The 20908-nt window shown below is 43.3% G+C and overlaps 1 protein-coding gene and 1 long non-coding RNA gene across 2 annotated transcripts; one reads left to right on the top strand and one right to left on the bottom strand.

Moving 5' to 3' along the window:
- The first annotated feature begins 1003 nt into the window (after positions 1 to 1003).
- Positions 1004 to 2102, top strand: LOC143280620 (uncharacterized). The gene is made up of 2 exons (XR_013055034.1): positions 1004 to 1151; positions 1600 to 2102. It is a non-coding gene; the product is annotated as an uncharacterized LOC143280620 (long non-coding RNA).
- Positions 2103 to 7060: 4958 nt separating this feature from the next.
- LOC143280619 (exosome complex component RRP4-like) lies at positions 7061 to 15235 on the bottom strand. The gene is made up of 5 exons (XM_076585337.1): positions 15103 to 15235; positions 13613 to 13731; positions 12285 to 12466; positions 10334 to 10582; positions 7061 to 7745 (listed from the first exon to the last, which is right to left on the bottom strand). Exons 2-5 carry the CDS (start codon positions 13707 to 13709, stop codon positions 7383 to 7385), a joined length of 891 nt encoding a protein of 296 aa, XP_076441452.1. The 5' UTR covers positions 13710 to 13731; positions 15103 to 15235; the 3' UTR covers positions 7061 to 7382.
- Positions 15236 to 20908: the final 5673 nt, after the last annotated feature.

The following is a 20908-nucleotide window of genomic DNA, read 5'->3' as shown; positions in this document are numbered from 1 at the left end:
TGTGCTCTGAACTGGCCAGCTTGAGCGTGGCCAGCCTCTCTGAGTACACTTTTTCCCTCAGCGAGCCGATGAGCTTTGTGGCACATCCGGTATGAACATCTTCGACTTCTCTGCAGTGGGGGTCTTCAATTGGGGATTCCAGACTGAGTGTTCGTATTCAAGAATCGGTCGTACCAGTGCCTTGAACAGTTGTACGAACAGGTCCTCAGTAAGAAAGTCAAAGGATCGTTTGATGATTCCGACCACTTTGTTCGCCTTCGAGGTGATCATTGCTTGCCACTGACGTACGTGGGTCTTGAAGTCAAGCTTACTGTCTATGAAGGCACCGAGATCTTTCTCCACATCACTTTCAGCAAGTGCCAGGCTGTAGTTGTCTCCGTTGCTTGTCTTCCCTCTAATGTAGTAAAGGTTGACGAGTTAGTTTGTGCGCAATTTCGCACAACAGGCACGTAACATGGCCGAAACATGTGTGCGGCATTCGGAGGAGGTATTCCATACGGTTTCTTGAGAATCTGAATAGTAACCTGTTTTCCATAAAGGTGTTGTACAGTAATGTCGGAGGTTGTACTAATGTGTGCATGCACGCAAGCACGTGCGCTGGCGCGGCTTTGTGTGTGTGTGTGTGTGTGTGTGTGTGTGTGTGTGTGTGTGTGTGAAGGGTTTGGCTCCCTGTACAGTATAGATAGGTATATAACACCAGTTTATTTTAATGTAAAGACTACGTGTGAGTGTGGATGATTGCTGTTTGAGTGTTTGTGGTGTTAGTGCATGAAGTAATGTGTGAGTGGAGTGTTTACATTGTGTTGCACTGCATATATTATGTAACAATTGTTAACTTCAGGTAATAGTTATAATAATAGTTATTACTATTATTATTATCATAGCATTAATTCAGTGCCCAGGTTGATTATTATTATATATACTTGTACTGTTGTGCAGACCTTGCAGACCTTTGAACTGGCAGTGTCAAACGGACTTCAGAGAGCATCCACCCTGTCACCAGTGACAGGACATACCCGGCCAACTGAACAGTCATGCTGTCTGCAGAACTGACTGAAGGGAAAGATAGTGGTGACCTGGGACAGTGCCACCTGTCATGGAGGCCAGCTCCACACCACAAGATGCCTGTGCAAGACCTCCATTCTCAACAGGTCAGTCCGTACATGGCAGTTCATTCTGTGATTCTTGTGGCATCATATTTCAGCAGGACATTTCAGCAGCCTTGCCACCCCCCCCACCCCCCCCCAAAAGGTGGTGATGTGACAATGTAAACTCAGAGACGATTCCTGTTTTGGTTTCAGAATGTATATGTATATTTCTCTTGGCATTTCCCCATCATCTGTGCTGCACCATCTTACCAATCACCACACCACTGACCAGACGATACACACACACAAAGCAAATAAGATAAAAAGAAGAAAAAAAGAAGAAAAAAACGTCTACAGTTCTAAACAAGGAAATCCATGGAGCGCCATCTTTAAGGAATGTCTATACTGTTTTGTTGTTGTTGTTTTTTTTAATGTGCTAAAGTTTTATTTATTTATTTACTTAATGTCTTTTTTCTTCTTTTTTATATTTTATTATCCGTTTGCTGTGCAGAGTTGAAGCAGACTATAACAGCCTCCACACGAGATGCACCGCAATGGAATGGACCCTTACAGTTTGTGACCCAGGACGCAGGGGAAACAGCCAGACCTGTCATGTGGATGGAGATGGACCCCCACCCTCCTGTCAGCACCCCCACGCCCCCCAGGCCCCAAAGATGACACGACGACAGTTCCAATGATTTGTGTTGCATAGATTTCAGCCAGTCTTCTCAGATCCACCTTGACACAGTAGCCTGTTGTGTGGGATATATATAGTGTACAGGTTGTCGTCGTTTGTCCATGGAAGCTTGCTTACTGTATAAACACAGTGTGCTTAGTCAGTGACTGCAGGAGGCAGCACAATGGTATCTTGTGCAGGAATGGAGGTCCAGTGGCCTTGTATTGTGAAGGGAACCAGGGCCCCAGTCAGGCAGTGTGTACAGTGGAGGTATAGTATGCGGGAAGTGGTGGTTCAGGCGTTGTGCAGGGCAAGCATGGAATAGAAACCTTGATAACTTCTTTAAGATGGGAGTAGGAGTGAGGGAGGTGTAAGAGGGAGCAGGTCTGATTCGCCTGTACCCGTTTTACCTACTCATTGATAGTGTGGCCACTCTCAACGGCCTTTTTATAATCTGACTCTGTCCTGTTTCACCAACCTGCCATTTTCATTTGACCTGTTCAGCCTTTCTCGTGCGTCTCAAACACACGCATGCTTGCGCGCACATGCACACAACACACACACATGCTAACACAATCCATACATGGATGAATATCAGTTAAGAAAATGTTTACACACATATACCAATGCTCAGTACTGGACAGATAAACCGACATAAAAAAGAACATTTTGAAGAAGCTGAAATTTGCAAACTATTAATTGGGTGGGGGATGGGGGGGGTTCTCTCACAGCTGTGGGATGGCACAGTATATACTTTCAGTTTTTAGACATCTGCTGCCATGCACATTCACATAACTGAATAGAATGTGTTTGTGCATGTGTGCCAAGTGTATCGTCCAGTGTGTGTACTATGTGTTGTGGTGTGGTTTTTAACACTGGTGGATAAAAGAGGAGCTGATTTTTTTTGCAGTGAATAGGCGTATGGGGATTATCTACTTCAGTGATAGGTGAATCAGGAATAGGTGGAATAGGAACAGGCGCATAGGAAATGAGATATGTGAGAGGCTTGCACTGCATGGCTTACAACAGCTCGTCTTTTAGGGAAGGAAGGCCACATGGCATTGAGACTGGATGATTCAGATGTCTTTTGGGGAAGGAAGGCCACATGACATTGAGACTGGATGATTCAGATGTCTTTTGGGGAAGGAAGGCCATATGGCATTGAGACTGGATGATTCAGATGTCTTTTAGGGAAGGAAGGCCACATGGCATTGAGACTGGAAGGAAGGCCACATGACATTGAGACTGGATGATTCAGATATCTTTTAGGGAAGGAAGGCCATATGGCATTGAGACTGGATGATGCAGATGTCTTTTAGGGAAGGAAGGCCATATGGCATTGACTGGATGATGCAGATGTCTTTTAGGGAAGGAAGGCCATATGGCATTGACTGGATGATGCAGATGTCTTTTAGGGAAGGAAGGCAGGCCATATGGCATTGAGACTGGATGATGCAGATGTCTTTTAGGGAAGGAAGGCCATATGGCATTGACTGGATGATGCAGATGTCTTTTAGGGAAGGAAGGCCATATGGCATTGACTGGATGATGCAGATGTCTTTTAGGGAAGGAAGGAAGGAAGGCCACATGGCATTGAGACTGGATGATGCAGATGTCTTTTAGGGAAGGAAGGAAGGAAGGAAGGCCACATGGCATTGAGACTGGATGATGCAGATGTCTTTTAGGAAGGAAGGCAGGCCACATGGCATTGAGACTGGATGATGCAGATGTCTTTTAGGGAAGGAAGGCAGGCCACATGGCATTGAGACTGGATGATGCAGATGTCTTTTAGGGAAGGAAGGCCATATGGCATTGAGACTGGATGATGCAGATGTCTTTTAGGGAAGGAAGGCCATATGGCATTGAGACTGGATGATGCAGATGTCATCTGCTGTCAGTCCCTGTGGAGAAAATGGAGACACTGACAGCATGGGAAGCATCATATCTTTCACTGTCAATCACTTTTCATTTGAAGAAAATCATTTGTTTCCTTGATACAGCTTTTCCTGTTGTGAAATCTTTTTTTTTTAGAGTACTATTCCCACAGGGAAACTAGAGCACAAAGTTTAGAATGCACGGCTCAATGTGATACCATCCTGTGGCTTTGTTTGTAAGTTTAAAATAAAAGGTTAAAGGTCTCATAGCTGTGAATTCATTCAGTGTCTAGGGCTCTGTGTAGAAAGGCAGGTCCCATTCCTTTCCTGCTGCTTCCAGCCTTCACCAACCACAAACCGGGTGTCCTTTCTGACACGGGTGGAGCAAGGAAAGTCAAGAGTACAGGGCCTTTACTTACAAGTTCACTGATCCTTGCAGTATTTAATGAATGCCTACATAGAACCCAAGTTGATTGAGGTACTTGTACCCAGACCACTGCTTAGACCTTGAGTGGAGATGGAATAATGGTGAGACAACTTGATCCTGGGGAAACTGCTGTTGTCTGCTTGGCAGACCTGTGTGTATGTACGGGGCAAGTGCTGCACAGGAGTGGACTGTCAACCTGTGGAGCGAGTTCGAGTCAGTGGCGACTAGTTGGGGAGAGGAACAGTAACATCTGAAAGTGTTTGAGCCTTCTTCGGCCAGACGGGACAGTCCAACACCACATGTACAGTATAGCGCCCGTGTTTTGTGAAGACAGGAATGTGACAATCTGGCACTCAGTAGCACAAGTGGGTGCTGTGTCACTGGACTGGAACAAAAAGTATGATCAAATGGTTCATTTCATTCTGGATCCCCAACAAGACTGGGTGTCAGGATGTCATGGCACCTCTTCCAGACAGACACATTATTGGTACTCTGTTTCAAGTGTGATACTCCGTGTAAAATGTTATGAATGGTCAAGATGTTCATCCTAACTGATGCGTGTGCAGTGCGGGCAATAACAGAAGTCAGCAGTGACGGCAGTCTTCGAAGAATATCATTAAGTATGGACTGCTTGCTTTCTTCTTCAAAACCAGTCCTGCAATGCAAATGTTACTGATGTTTGGAAACAATGTTTCAGTTTCTCAAGGTGTCACAGCATTCGGACAAATCCATATATGCTGCACCACATATGTTAGGCAGATGCCTGACCAGCAGCATCGTCAGGCTTCGAGTGCATGTTACGTATTTGTGTACCTATCAGAAAAAGGTGGCTGAATGGTTAAGACGTTCATCTGCCAATTCAGTGTCTGAGGGAATGGTTTCATTTCCTGCTCTTGCCCTTTCTCCCATGTTTGACTGGAAAATCAAACTGTCTAGTTAACGGAAAGAGACAATAAACCACGTCCTGTGTGCACCATGCACTTTGTGTACTGAAAAATTACCCATGGCAACCAGAGTTGTCCTTGTGGCAAATTCAGGAGAAAAAGTCCGATAGGTACACAAATACATATGCCTGTACTCCAGGCCTAAGCACTTTGTTATGCTGCTGGTCAGGCATCTGCCTTGCAGATGTGGTGTAGTGTGTATAAAGTGGAGTGATGGGCTAGAGGTAATGCGTAAGCCTAGGAAGTGAGAGAATCTGAGCGCGCTGGTTCAAATCATGGTTCTGCCGCCGATATTTTCTCCCCCTCCACTAGACCATGAGGGTCTGGACGCTAGTCATTCAGATGAGACAATAAACCGAGGTCCCGTGTGCAGCATGCACTTAGCGCACGTAAAAGAACCCATGGCAACAAAAGGGTTGTTTCTGGCAAAATTTTGTAGAAAAATCCACATCGATAGGAAAAATAAAACTGCATGCAGGAAAAAATACAAAAAAAATGAGTGGGGCTGTAATGTAGCGACGCGCTCTCCCTGGGGAGAGCAGCCTGAATTTCACACAGAGAAATCTGTTGTGATAAAAAGAAATACAAATATGCCCAAACGCAGTGATGCTTTCATGAGAAATTTAAAGGGAGAAGCACAATATCGTGCAAGTGGAAAGTTAACCAGCGCAAAGTGTGCACATGGGGGCACACAGCGAGAAAGATCCAACTGCCAGCACGTTTTCAAGCTGGTGCACTTCCCATTCACTGTCTGCTTGTTTTCTGAACATCGTCCATTTTCAGTGGTGGCATGGGTGCTAGTCCCGGCATTTTACTTGTGGACTAGCACCTGTACCTAAAACCCTAGGGAGTGGGGTGCTTCAATGGCAGAATTAAAACTGATTTTTTGGGGGGGAGGAACGTCCGATTCAAAAAAATTGGACAAACTTCTAATTTTATCATTTGAAATAAATTTTTGTTTGTGCTATTGAATTTTTTTTTTGGGGGGGGGGGGGGGGGGGGGGGGGAGGGAGGGAATGACCAACACAATGTAAGTCCAACTTTATGATTTGGCCGTTCCTTCCCCTAGAAATTTTTTTTTTTTCTCCAATCTAATCAAAAGATACTCCACATCCATTAAGTTTTCCGTTTATTTTTCACCACTGCTTTAAGTTTTTCAGACTGACCATTCTTGATGGCAGTTTTTTTTAAACACGATCTTTTCTCTAAAATATGGACTTGGTCCGTATGTATAGTGACTTTCGATCGGTCACGTACGGTCATGGCAACCACGAAAAGGTCAGTACAATACAGTTAATTTATTTCTAACCATAACGGAAGCTAGCAAATGATTAACAAAAACCAAATTGGTGATTCACTGACATATCTGCCACTGTACTTCAGCAAAGTGATTATTTTTACCCAGTGCTCTGCGGAACTAATAAAAGATGGGTCGGTGTGTGGCTGGCACCTGGGTATTGCTGAAAATCCAGCAGTCAGTCAAACAACCCCACCCCCTAAAAAACAAAACCAAAAAAAGCAGTCAGAACAAAAAAAATGCCCTAAAAATTTTGATACTGCAAAGCTCATCAGTGCAGATCTGTTTCTTGGTATCAACATGCAAAGTGGACTAAAGGTATCAACATAGGGGAATACAGCCCTAGTCACTGCATAAAAAAAAAACAACTGGTCATGCACATTTGGAATGCAGGTTCAGTCATGTGAAAACAAAACATTAACATGGAATAGGCCTACTCAATGTTTTGAAACTGGACATTTACATGGGTGAGCACTGGCTTATTCACTGAACGAAAACTGGACATCAACATGGTGGAACGCATGAAAAATGACCAGAGGGGAACCCTGTGGAACAAGCTTATAATTTCCTGTGGCATCAAGCCTCAGTATAACACTAGTGCTAACCTACTGTTCCTGTTTGGGGGCCTTCACCTCTTCTCATGCTTGTTGATAAGAAAACTCCATCTCTTTTTCAAACAAAAAAAAAAGAAACAGCCAAGTGCTCCATCTTCTGTTGGTGTGCTTACTATCGTTATGTTAAGCCAACACCTCCCCCCCCCTTGGTGTTGAAACATGTTGCACTGTTTTTTGCACCTTCAGTTCTTCCTGTCCCTCATGAGTTCATAATCTGAGTAGTTTTCCAAGAGTTATTTCACTCCTCAACTGCAGTCACTGCTTTCCACTGAACACAATTCATTCATGCAAAACTTTCACACTCGAGTACTTTCTTCCGCTGCTTAGAATGTGTTGCATAAACCTTCCCCCATGCACATACACTTTCAGGCATGCACATACACTGGCACAGTCCACATGCACACACTTTCAGCCCCAAACACAAACGGCAAGTCCACACACACACGCTTTGCCCAAAGTCCGTCACTTATAACCCTCTTGCTCCAGCCTCTGCTGACACAGCTCGGCAATTTCTGCCGCCACCTCCACCTTCAGCAGCATCTTGCTCTCGAACCTCAGCGACTCCTCATAGGCGTACATGATGCTGGTGTCGAACAGAAGCATCTTGTGCTCGGCCAGCGCCAGCACACAGTTGCTGAGGCGGGCAATCTCCTCCCTGTCGCTGCGAGGGACAGGGCTCAGGTTGACGGTGTAGCCCCCCGTGTTGGATTCCTCCGTGCTGGTGGGGGTCAGCCAGATGTAGCCATTGTTGCCCAGGATGATCTTCACCCCACAGGGCAGCGTGTGGAAATGGGTCTTCCGCCGCTTCACCAGGGAGGCTGGCACCTGTGGAACACACCACAGGGAAGCTTTTCATTTAAGGAGGATTACATATTCCTGAAGCTTTTCATTTTAGGCTGATTACATATTCCTGATCTGAAATCTGCTTTTGGTTAACCATGCACATCAAAATCAAAATACATGCATTACGTCAGTAGACGTCTTACACCGTTATAGGCACTATGGCAACACTTTTTGCAAGACGTCAGCTGACATCTTACAGGCACTCATCTGGTTAAGGGTTTGGTCTCTAGACTGAAGATAGGTGCTATAAAAGTATCAATGATACATGCACACATATACACATATATATGCAGATCCACTCATCCTAAGCCATCCACAACTTCCACTAACATACACCTAACGGACATGGAATCAATCAACAGTCAACAGGCCAGGCAGAAATGGTAAGGGCTGGGGAATTCATACTGAAGGAAGACTGAAATGGCCTGAGGAAGATCTGCATGACAGATGCAAGCATGCATGTAGAAAATTAACATACCCACCCACACACCCTTCACAAAAACAAGGCCAAACAGAAGAAAAAAACATCTGAAAATGGAAAACTACTGAAGACAGAAAATTTATTTATTTTGCCAAACAGAAGAAAAAAATCTGAAAATAGTAAACTTTTAAGAAAATTACTTATTCTATTAACTTGAAGACAACTTGCTATAGCACATATTTCTTGAAAATCATTGAAAAAGAGAGATCAATATCAGTTGCGTAGAATAAAAATTACACATTTTCAATGTCATTTTACAAATCCTGTAAAATCCAGAAATGTGGCTTTGAATACCACACTATGATAAACAGTATTATGCTTTGCAAGTGACATGTAACATGACATGATGCAGGTGTGTTACTGACCAGGTGTAACTAACAGCCCCCCCCACCCCCCTCCCTCCCTGCCCCAACCACCTCTAAAAAAAAATATACAAGAAAATGCTGACCACAGGACAATTAATTATCTCCAAATACTAAGACTAGTTCTTAACACTACCTACCCAACACACCCTAGAAACATGAGTATTATTCCAAGGGTAAATAACCATGTTAGTTCTTGACACCAGGTATACAACTTGACGTACAAACTGACAAGAAATGACTTCTGGCTGACCACAGAGCAAACAGGCCTATATTAGCTTTTAACACCCGTTTCATCTGTGATGGCGGTTTCTCCAATCAAAACTGATATGTTCATATGGATGTCAGAAAAAAAAAAAAAAGCCTCGCCCGACTAGCCAGGTACACTGGTACAGCTACATGGACGATATGCTCAGCATCTCACCATGCAACAGGAATAGAACACATTAGAAGGAAAAAAGAAAAAACAACAAAAAAACATGAAATTAGTGGCTAAGAATTCACATGAAACTTGTGGTTAAGAATTCAAAATGACAAACACACATACTCATTTCCTGGCTCAGTGGTGGTTGTAAAACACACATGTACAGACACAAGACAGTGACAAAAACATTACACCTGACCTTCAACAAACACACACCTCCCCATAAGTTTTGGCCTTGTAACATGCCCATCTTGGAAGCGAGACAATATGAGTGCAGGGCATACTCGGCAATAGATTTCCTGTGGTGGTCTAGACACTAGTGATTCGGAGAGAGGATAAACCAAGGTCCCATGTGTAGCATGAACTTGGCACATGTGATAGACCCCATGGCAACAAAAGTGTTGTCCCTGGCAAAAATCTGCAGAAAGAAACCTACTTTGATAGGAAAACAAATGCACCTGCAGGCAGAAAAAAGACAGGGGGAAAAAAAAAAGGATGGTACTACCCTGTAATGATGCACTCATCCCTGAGAAGAGCAGCCCAAATTTCACACAAGAGAAATCTCTTGTGACAAAGAGTTATGCAAATTACAACAATACAATACAATGATACTGTTCAAAATTAAACAGCCCTTGGGTCAGTAATAGTAATACAGTTTTAGTAATGCAATACAATGTACACAAACACGAACTCTCTCATCTGCCCCTCCACTTACTGATAATGTGTTATATATATATATAATAATAATATATATATATATATATCTTTTGCTTAAATGTTAAAAAACCCCCAAAAAACAAAAAAAAACAAAAAACCCCAAGTGCCCCTCACCTGCAGCAAGATTACCCGCCCCAGCTTTGTGGCAAACAGCAATACAATACAATACAAAATTACAATACAATACAATGTACACACACACACACAATCTCAAGCACCCCTCACCTGCAGCAATATTCCCCGCCCCAGTGTCTTTGTGACAAACAGTAATACAATGCAATGCAATGCAATACATTACAATACAGTACATTACAATACAATACGATGTAAACACACAAACTCAACAAGCACCCCTCACCTGTAGCAAGATACCCCAGCTTCTTTGTGACAAAGTAATACAATACAATACAATACCATACAACAATACAACACGACACACAAACTCTCTCAAACAAGCACCCCCTCACCTGCAGCAAGGCTCCCCACCCCAGCGTCTGTGACAAATAGTAACACAATACATTTCAATACAACACAATACAATACAATGTACACAGACACAAACACACTCAAACAGGTGCCCACTAACCTGCAGCAAGACGCCCTGGCCCAGCTTGCCGTACTTGAGGCTGCGGGTGTGCAGGGACAGGGTGCCGTCCGACATGACGTTCTGCACCTCGGCACTGATCAGGTCCCCTTCCTGCAGGTAGTGCCGCATCATGCGCTCGTCCTCCTCTGACCGCCGCCGCAGCTCCCCCCCGGGCAGGTTGACCGAGGACAGCATCAGCACCGCGTCCAGCTTGGTGTGCACGTCCACCTTCCACCGCCGCGTCCCCACCTGCAGGAAACAGGTGTGCACTTTGATGTTCACAGAGATGCCAATCCCTGTCAAGTGTTTGTAGCACTGAACAATCAGGAAATTTGGTAGGAACATTTTGAATTTGGTAGGAACATTTTGACTTTGGAAGGAACACTCAAGACTCCCAACCACATCAGCAAATGAACTCGCACACAATACAACAAGTGCGCGAGTTCCCCAAAATGGAGGGTGCGATGCACGGATATTTTTCAGTGTACGTTTGGCGAAACTTCTGTTCCCATCACTGCTTCTTTACATCTGTGGCAGTCTATCGCTTCCCTGGGTTTTGTTTGTATTGTTTCTCACAATTGGAATCCATGGCTGACTTCTATTTCGAGCCGCTTGTTCCTTTCTTGCACTCCATAGCTTAATCCACTGGGCACAGATGCTGCTTGATCAAGAACTTGATTTAGCCACGTTCTCTCTTGTTCAGGCAAACAATTAAACTGACTGGTCCACTCAATGCTGTTTCAATGTAAACACGCATGCAATTGGCTGAGCATCATCATGTGAGACCAAGGCTGACAGGGACTGCTCTGGCCTCGTGATCGATAGGTCTTGAGCATCTGGGTAATGTTACGACAGGAAAGCATGTGACCATGCCATGTAGTCGAAAATGAACTCTTTGGAACAATTTTGACATTGGTGTAACGTCGGTACAAACTGTGATTGAACGTAACACAATAGAGCGAAATCATGACAGTTGGCATCTCTGTATGCTCTTCAACACATCTGCTGGAAAGAAGAAAAAAAACAAAGATGCCTGACCTATCTATACATCAAACCTAACACACTGGTCAAGTGTTGAGAAACTATGATGAAAAACTGAACATCCCACATGAAGGAAGGCGAACCATACCCCACCCATCGTCACCCTGTGTTGTTGGCAATCTTTAAACCCACACCCTCTATAACCAACATCCTCCCCAAACATTAGCTAGAGACTGAAAATTAGATCTGAACTGTTGTAAACATTGCTCTTGATTTATCTTAATACTAATAATATTTTCTTCTTTTCCATTTTTAAACTTAAAGCTTTGCCAGAAATGTATAAATTGGCTCTATGTGGGTTTATGTTTTAAATTCTAGCACACAAGACTAAAAAAGAGAAAAAGAAATCTATACTTAACAGTGATAATGTCTTAAAACAGAGAACAGATCACTTCCTCTTTCATCAAGTGTAATTATATAAAATCAAAAACATTCTCAGTGGTGGTCTGAACATTTAGTCATACAGACTGGACGATAAACTGAGGCCCTGTGTGTAGCATGCACTTAATGCACATATGAATACATTATTTGATACAAATATGGTTCATCAGACATCCTGTTAAAATTGAAGTGCAATGTATGAGCACAGTATATGCTTTTATCTTGCTGATACTGTCTTTCTTTGCATTGTAATCATGTGTACTATTGAATAATCAAAGATTATTTAAACCAACGCACATAAAAAGAACCCAACAAAGGGGTTGTCCCTGGAAAATTCTGGAGAAAAACCCACCAGGATAAGAAAATATATTTGCAGACAGAAAAAACAATTTTTTAACAAAAACCAAAACATGGTGGCACTGCACTATGGCGACAAGCTCTCCCTAGAGACAGCATGCTGAATTTCACACTAAGAAACATGTTGACAAAGAGTAATACAATACAAAACAAACTGCTGTGTGTGACCCACCTCTATGACACGCCCTATGACGACGTCCCCAATTTCCCCAACGTAGCGCGCTTTGAGGGGCCGGACACTGACCAGACGGTTCACCCTCTGCACCACGCCGGCCACTGTGGCCTTAAGGCTGTCCCCCTCCATGACCGTGCCATGGCCTCGCATGAAGCCAGAGTCCGATGTGATCACATCCCCTGCAAGTGTTGTGAGTGTGACACAGTCAGAATAAATTATCACTGGCTGTTCCTGTGGTAGTCTGTGTAAAGGGTGAGTGGATGGGGTGGGATGTTTTCTTTGTGTGTGTGTGTGTGTGTGTGTGTGTGTGTGTGTGTGTGTGTGTGTGTGTGTGTGTGTGTGTGTGACAGAGAGAGAGAGAGAGAGAGAGAGAGAGAGAGAGAGAGAGAGAGACAGAGAGATTAGTAGATATATGTGCATACATGATTCAGAGACAGCACATGCAATGATGCATTATTTATTTGCACAGTTGATACTGAGTGAGCAAGAAAGATGTGCATGCATGAAATGATGATTCAAGAGTTGATACAGCTCTTGTGAAACTCAGAAATAAGACTGTTCATGTGTGTGTGTGTGTGTGTGTGTGCGTGTGCACTTGCATTAATGCACAGACAGCTAACACAGGCTTTTGCATATTTGTGTGTATGCATGTATGATGCACTGAGCCGAGGCTGAAAAGGGGAAGAATGAAAAAGAATTAAAATGCTTATGTATATGCGAATCAGTGTGCTGTGAAATAAAAATATTCTACAGATAAGTGTTAATCTCTGGATATAATGCATTTGTATGGTCTTCAGTTGTGAAATGGTTTCTTTTTCAAACTGTATCATGACAGTGACGGTCACCCTGCCCCAAGCAACAGACAGTAACACAGAATATTTTAAGTTCACACAAGTACATGTCATGCATATGTATGCTCACACATGAGCACTATCAATCCCAATGCCTCCTTTTAAACAAAATTAAATTGGCCGGCGAGGAGTGAGGAAATTGCCGAGCTATCCTTTGCTTAGTTTTCTATAATGTAACAAGGCACACGTGTTGTAAATATACGTACGGTATTCTGTATCACTGGATCAGTAAATGAGTGGTAAGCGTTCAACACCTTAAACACTGTTTATAGATCTCACCACCACCATCTCCTCAGTTCCCAGATCAGGGAGTTCTGTAAATCACTGTGTTTACTGAACTAGTTGAAAACTTTAATTACCCTGAGAGCCGACAAAGAAACGAGCGAGCGAGCGAACGAGAAAGATGGGGGGTTCCTATCAAAATAATATTTACCAATCAAAGGTTTCAAAAAGTTCTACTAACGCAAAGATTACCTGGTGTGACGAGGGTAACTTCAGAGTCGCTCGCTTCCAAACGTCCGCGTGGTGCGGCCAGCCGAATATCAACTTCCATCTTGTCTACTGCCTGCATGAGAGTAGTCTACCTTGTCGCTCTGAAATCAAGCAAGACGCGAATCGGGTGGGAGACGAATACTACTTTGTCATGGAATTAAATGTCCTGCAATTCAAAATCTCCGCAATGAGTATTTACCTTAGTATTACAGAACACGTCCCAACTTCCACAAATATGCAACATTAATGTCTATTAGTAGTAAGAAAAGTTGCTAAATTTGGCTAAATTCGTTAAAGGTTTTAATGTGTTTCGCTAGGAGTCAGTCTCAGTCTGGGTTCTTCAGTTACCACCTATGCCTTGACTGTACTTGTTGAATAGGAATTGGAATAATGACGTGTTAATCTTGACACTGCATCCTGTACATATCCATTTATAACTGCATGATCATATTTTTTATGTCTTTTCTCAGGCTCTCCTGTATATATCAAACCAATTCCAGAATTACTGGCAAACGGGTACGTGCTAAAATAAATTATTGTGCATTATATTTTGTTACACCATGTCATTGTTATTGCTATGCTCCAGCCATCTCCTCAGTTCCCAGTTCAGGCTCAGCTAGTCATACAGAGCCGAACATGTCACTTCGCTCACAATTATTGTAAATCTAAGTTGTGGTCTGTGCATTTGTCTAGTGGAGTATTTGCTTTCGCTATTCCGAATAGCGAGTCGGTCTTATTGCATCATGTTGTATCAGACTGACACATTTGACATTTTATTTTATATAATTTTTTTCCTGCATTTGTATTATCTCCCCTTTTATTTCTTCTGTTTAAAATATTTTCGCTCTTCCACGCCGTCATCCTGTTATTGTCAGTCATGTTTCCGGGCCTCAGTTGTTTCTCTACGACTCAAAACCGCGGCTTTTGAGTTAATGGGAACTGATAAACTCATTGTCATTGTCAAGACACAGACCGTGTTGGGGCAAAAGGTTTTCTGTAGCTTCTCCCCTCAAGACGGAATGGTTCGTGTTCACAAGGTCGTTCTCTCCGCCAGTCACGGTCACACATAGGACTCGGGACTGAAGGGAAAAAAAATATAGATATGGCCCAAATAGGTTCAAGAAAGAAGAATTAAGAAAAGGGGGGTTGGCATTGTAACGTTATAGACGACAAAGCAAGTAATGATATCAATAATAATAAGTTAATTTATATATAGCGCCTAATCAAATGAGTGCTAACTGCCAGACGACTCCTTTACAATTCAAGTGGTGGTCTAAAACAAATTGCCAACAGACATCTGGGAGAGGGTCGAGTTTGAAGAGGAGAGATGGGTTGAAAAGAAATCCTTTCAGCGCTGACTAATGTTGGCAACTTCAGTGACTGACTGACTCCGGCGGCAGAAACTACTTTGTTAAATCATTTTGTTAGCCTACACCCGGTACACTGACGAGTGTATGCAGGCCACCGCTTACCTCATCAGTACTGACTGCAAGGTGTTCAGCCGGAGCGGCGTTCAGTTCCATTTTGGGCCGACCCCCAACTACACCGCTGAGAACATTTGAAAGCTCTCTGCGGCCGAACAGCAAGGTGGGATATAGCTCAGTGGGTATTGGAGCACAAATTTGAACGTCTGGCTGCGTCTGAGGCTTGGTCCACAGCGCAGAATGGGAAAAGACTGAGCCACCACAACTCAGAGTGCAACGGCTGGGTCAAGACAGTGCGTGCAACACGGCGAGGTTTCATCCCATGCACGTGAACATCGTAGGAATTCCGTGCGGTGACACAACTTTCGGCGATAACTGACGAAGGAGCTCACACTGAAGTGAGTGAAAACACATACGTATAGTTTCCCAGCCAAAGAAAGTCGAATGCTTGACTGAAATCAGTTCGTCGCGCAACTTATTTATTTATTTATCTATTATCTTTGATTTAGTCAAAGTATAAAAAAAATATTAATTTTTTAAAAAGTCCTAATTGTTCAGGCAAAAGGCTGTTAATCCTAAAAGCCGTGACACTTGATATGATATGATACATGATGACAGTCTACTTCTCTTTCATCGATGGACAGGCAGCTAACTTCACTGATCACACGGGTTGAAGAGTCTGCTGCACCCAGGGATAGCTGACACACACCAACAAGAATATATGTATATAAAAATAAAATAACAACGATACTACCACTAATAAAAGGGAAAAAAAACAATGACAATAATGCTACAATTATACAGCACTTTTATGCCAGTGACAGCCAGAGTGGGGATAGGGTGGGAAGCGGTAGGGGTAGTTCCTGGCCCTGATGCCCTGTTAATGCTTATCAGTCCCCCCCCCCCCCAACCCCCTTGACCCTGAAATGCATATATTTAACTGAGCAACAGCCTTATATATATATATATATATATATATATATATATATATATATCGGGAAAGAACAGCGCAGGAACAGTAAATATATGACAAAGAAACAGGGAAAAACAACAACAACAACAGCAGCAACAACATCAACAACAACAGCAACAAAACCAACAACAGCACCAGCAACAAAAGAAAGAAACAGAAAAGACACTGAAGAATAGACAATGAAATATAGAAAGATACCGTCTCAGCCACGCTTCAGACTGTCAGCCATAGCTCAGTCAACTGAAATCCCCGCGGCACCCAGCCTTAATATTATGGAAAACCGATCCATCTAACTGTAAAAACATTTACCACGAGTGTGGATCCATCTACCTGTAAAACAATTTACCACGAGGATCCGACGTCTACCTGTAAAACATTTACCGCGATCCATCTAACTATAAAGCATTTACAGCACTGAGAAGAGCTGACACCGCTTGACAGACAGCGATCGAGAGGCACAGACTGTTTCATCGTTATGCACCTGCCATTCCAAAACAAACAGGTAGACTAACAGACTTGTGACGCCACTCCAGCTGTCTTTTTATTAAAAAAACAATAAAAAACAAAAAAAACCCAAAACAAAAAAACCCAAAACAAACAAACAACAACAAAAAACCAAAAACCACCGCATATCTATCTATCTGTCTATCTATCTATTTCTTTTGTTTGTTTCAAGACCATGTCTTTAAAAATATGATCTCTCTCGCTCCCCCCCCCGCCCCCCCCCTCACTCACATCCCTCCCAACCCCCTTCCCCCAGAACTCCCTCCCAAAAGACACCCCTTTCGAGTCTCCCCACCCCTCGCCCCCCTTCCAAACCAAACGAAAAAAGAAAGAACCCCCCCCCCCCCCCCCCAAAAAAAAAACACACAACAAAAACAAAAACAAAAAAAAGATCCAGAGCAAAACGTACAAGCCATGCAAATATTGTCCACTTGTCCTCTCTCTCTCTCTCTCACACACACACACACACGAACACACGAACACACCGCATTGTTGTGTGTACTAGTATTCGCCTCCCCCCCCCCGCCCTCCCTCCGCAAACACAACAGCTGAGACGCGACACGACACGACACGACACGACTCCCCAAATCACAACAGTTCTCTAAAGTAGTTCCGAGGCAATTTTAAACAACAAAAACAAGCAAACAAACACACTGCAGCAGCGATGGACTCTCCGCTGCATGTTAACTAGTTGCCTGCAAAACCACTGCACCAGTTCCTTGTCAAATGAGTTGCCCAGGAGTGGACGCTGATGAACCCAAACGCGGGTTCAGTTTGGGGAAGTACACACACACACACACACACACACATACACACACACACACACGCACATCAAACGCCAGGGGATCTGTTACTTTTTTTCTGCTGTTTGTTTGGAAAGAGCAGCTTGCGAAAAACCCCAAAACAAAACCAAAACAACAACCACAAAAAACAACAAAAAAACAACAACCTCGTTATGGAGAAGGAAGGGCGTTATTCATGTCTCAGTGAACTGGTATGCTTTCTGTTCGTCGTTTCGACACATCTGAGAGGAATATGAGGAGATTGCCGTGAGAAGATGCACACTCGCGAACGTAAAAACAACAACAACAACAACAAAAAACACCACAACACACCACCACCCTCCCCCGTGTGTGTGTGTGTGTGTGTGTGTGTGTGTGTGTGTGTGTGTGTGTGTGTGTGTGTGTGTGTGCCAGTGTGCGCACATAAACACACGTACACACATAGACACAAACACAGACACAGACACACACACACACACACACACACACACACACAGATAGATGACAGACACACGCAGAGACAGACCCTCACTCATTCCCCCCCCCCTACCCCCACACACACCTCCAACCCCCCTCCCACACACACATGCTCGCAGAGTTGAAAGAAAGTTTATGGTTTCAATGGAAACCACCGGAAAAGTGATTTTTTTTTTTCTGGACGACGAACTGGTTCTTTGATCTGCAGACGGAAAATCAATTATTGTCTTGAGACTAACATAACACGTTGAAGATGTTTCTTGCATATGCACTAGACGTGTTACATAGTCGTGGACCATGTTTTTAATTTACCTGCCATAGGTAAGACTGTAACATCCAGGATCTGACATCATGTACAAAGTTGACAAAGTCCATTGATAATGAATGATCCCCCCCACACCCCCTCCAAAAAACAAACAAAAAAACAAAAAACAACCCCCCAAAAAAACAACAACAACAACAACAACAAAAAACCACACAAAAACAAAACAAACAAAAAACAAAACAAAACAAAAAACAACAAAGAACAACAACCCCTGTTTTTGGAATTTCAACTGGCTTCTTGTTATGGTAAGTATTTATTTATTTATTTATTTCAGCTCCGTTGTATTCCTGCCTTACTTTCATATTCCTGCTATCTTTTTTTTCAGATTTAACAAAAATCCACATGTCAGTCATCGTCATCATGGCCAAATGTCAGGTTTGACAACTTGACATTCATTGAACACACACACACACACACACACACAAACACACACGAGAGAAAAAAGAAAAGAATGAACAATAGTATTTTCTTTCTTTCCTTTTTTTTTTTTGTCTTCATTTTTGTTTTCTATTTTTCTTTCTTCTTTTTTTTTTCCTTGCGCGCGCGCGCGTGTGTGTTCAATTAATGTCCATTTGTAAAACCGGACAGCCATGATGACGATAACTATGTGGGTTTTTATTAAAGAAGACAAAAAAGAAAACGAAGAAAGAAAGAAAGTAAATACAAACAGATCGTGAAAACAGACTGCGAGTTAATTAAAAGAGTGCGAAAAAGAAAAGAAAAGGAACGTAAAAGAATAAAGTACGCCGTACTCAGATTAAAAAAAACACCCCCCAAAAGAAAAACAACAACAACAACAAAAACAAAGTGAAAAAAGAGGGGGGGGGGGGGGGGGGGGAGAGACAAGTTTCTAAAGAGGGTCTATAATTAGCGGAACTTGTTTCACCCGCTGGCAAGCTATTTTGTTTGTTTGTTTTCTTTTGATTGGCATGACAGCAGTTTCAGTTTCTCAAGGAGGGAGGCGTCACTGCGTTCGGACCAATCCATACACGTCACACCACATCTGCAACACAGATGTCTAATCAGCAGCATAACCCAACGCGCTTTGTCAGGCTTTGAGTGCATGCATATATATATATACATATATTTGTGTACCAATCACAGTGGATTCATTCTACAGAATTTTGCCAAAGGACAACTCTCTCGTTGCCATGGGTTCTTTTCCAGTGCGCCAAGCGTGTGCTGCAAACAGGGACCTCGATTTATTGTCTCATCCTGTCAAACTTGGGAGAAAGGGCGAGAATGCAGGATCGGACCACTGACCTAAAATAAGTGGATTGCATACTGTAGCCAGCGGAAGTGTTCAATCAGCCATTTTGCGACTCGTGTCAGTATATAGCGCGAAGCGGTAACTTCATATACGCAGCCGAGCGGCGTTAGTAAAGCTGACGTTCTTGTGTGTGCATTTTCAGCAAGTTTTGCGCTGAGTGTCAATGCACTGTTTTCCTGTAATGACTTTGGTAAATAAACCACTGGCAGATATCAATCAAGACACAACATTTGGCATAACGTAGGGGCAAGCATAACACGATTTTATCGAAGATACACGCTTACAGTTCAGAAGCTACCTACATTTAGCAGACGACTTCTCAACGGAGTGACGGCCGGATACGAGGAACAATATGGCGTCCAGTTGGCTTCAGTTTTCCTGACCAATGAGCTATCCATCTATTTTTAGATCAGTGGATTCGGACCCAGGCCCTAACGGACACTGAAGGGTGCTGTGGCCGAATGGTTAAAGCCATGGATTCTCGCCCGAGTTTCCAAAGTTCCATCCCCTGGTTCCGGCCCACCTAGTGAGTTCAGGGTTGTGGAGAATTTTCCGATCTCCCAGGTCAGCATGTGCAGACCTGCTGGTGCCTGAACCCCCTCCGTGTGTGTCAACAGAAGATCAAATAAGCACGTTCAAGATCCTGTGAATCCATGTCAGCGTTCGGTGAGTTAAGGAAAGAAGAATACACCCAGCATGCACACCCTGAAAAATATCGTTTTAGTTCATGTCAGCGTTCGGTAAGTTAAGAAAACAAGAACATATCCAGCAGGCTATGTCACAACCCTGAAAACGGAGTGTGGCTGCCAACATGGCGAGGTAAAAACTGTGAAAGCCCACCCGAACATACCGGATTTCGTGGGAGTTAAGCGATCTACGGGGACGCAGAAGAAGAAGAAGAAGAAGAAGAAGAAGTCTGGCTATACTAACTGATCCACTGACCGAGACAATTAGAACACAGTCTCGCCTGGCCGTGTGAGAGCTAAAGCAGAGGAGAAAATTACATATATATTTTTTTTCTAGGTTGATTTTGTTTTGTTTTGTTTTTGGTTTGACTTGTTGTTTATTTGTATGTTTTTATTTTATCTTCTTATTGTGCAAAATAGACGTATTGGTTGATGTTGACAAGCGGCGGTGCACAAGACTAACAGGAAGACGTTATCACCGTAACGTAACGACAATCGAAAATGAAGCTGTTCAATCTCTGTGCCAGAAAGTGGCACAGGCAGACATCAGTGATTATTATGTCAGTGTTTTCACCGATGTCGTTTCTGCAGGCGTCGCCTCCCCGTCCCCCCTCCCTTCCCACCCTCCAGTTCACAGCCACTTCTCACGCCTCCCTTTCCTAGAACACTACCCCCCCCCTACCCCCCACAGTGAGAGAGAGAGGAAGAGAGAGAGAGAGAGAGAGAGGGGGGGGGGAGTGAGAGTTGTCGTGAATGGTGATGGTCACGGCGTAAAATTACTTTGTTGTTCAGTCAGCAGACCAAACTGTCCCCATGCTGTGGACTCAAGTCAAAACA

The sequence above is a fragment of the Babylonia areolata genome, chromosome 3 (assembly GCF_041734735.1).
Source record: "Babylonia areolata isolate BAREFJ2019XMU chromosome 3, ASM4173473v1, whole genome shotgun sequence".
Lineage (NCBI taxonomy): Eukaryota > Metazoa > Mollusca > Gastropoda > Neogastropoda > Buccinidae > Babylonia > Babylonia areolata.
Note: the sequence above shows the minus strand (reverse complement) of the source record. Positions and strands in the feature narration are given on the sequence as shown.

Coding starts and splice junctions, on each gene's coding strand:
- LOC143280619 (XM_076585337.1), bottom strand. CDS start 13,709: ATGCAGGCAGTAGACAAGATGGAAGTTGATATTCGGCTGGCCGCACCA. Junction 10,583..12,284: donor TCATAGGGCGTGTCATAGAG/GTGGGTCACACA, acceptor TGTTTCCTGCAG/GTGGGGACGCGGCGGTGGAA. Junction 7,746..10,333: donor GCCAGGGCGTCTTGCTGCAG/GTTAGTGGGCAC, acceptor TGTGTTCCACAG/GTGCCAGCCTCCCTGGTGAA.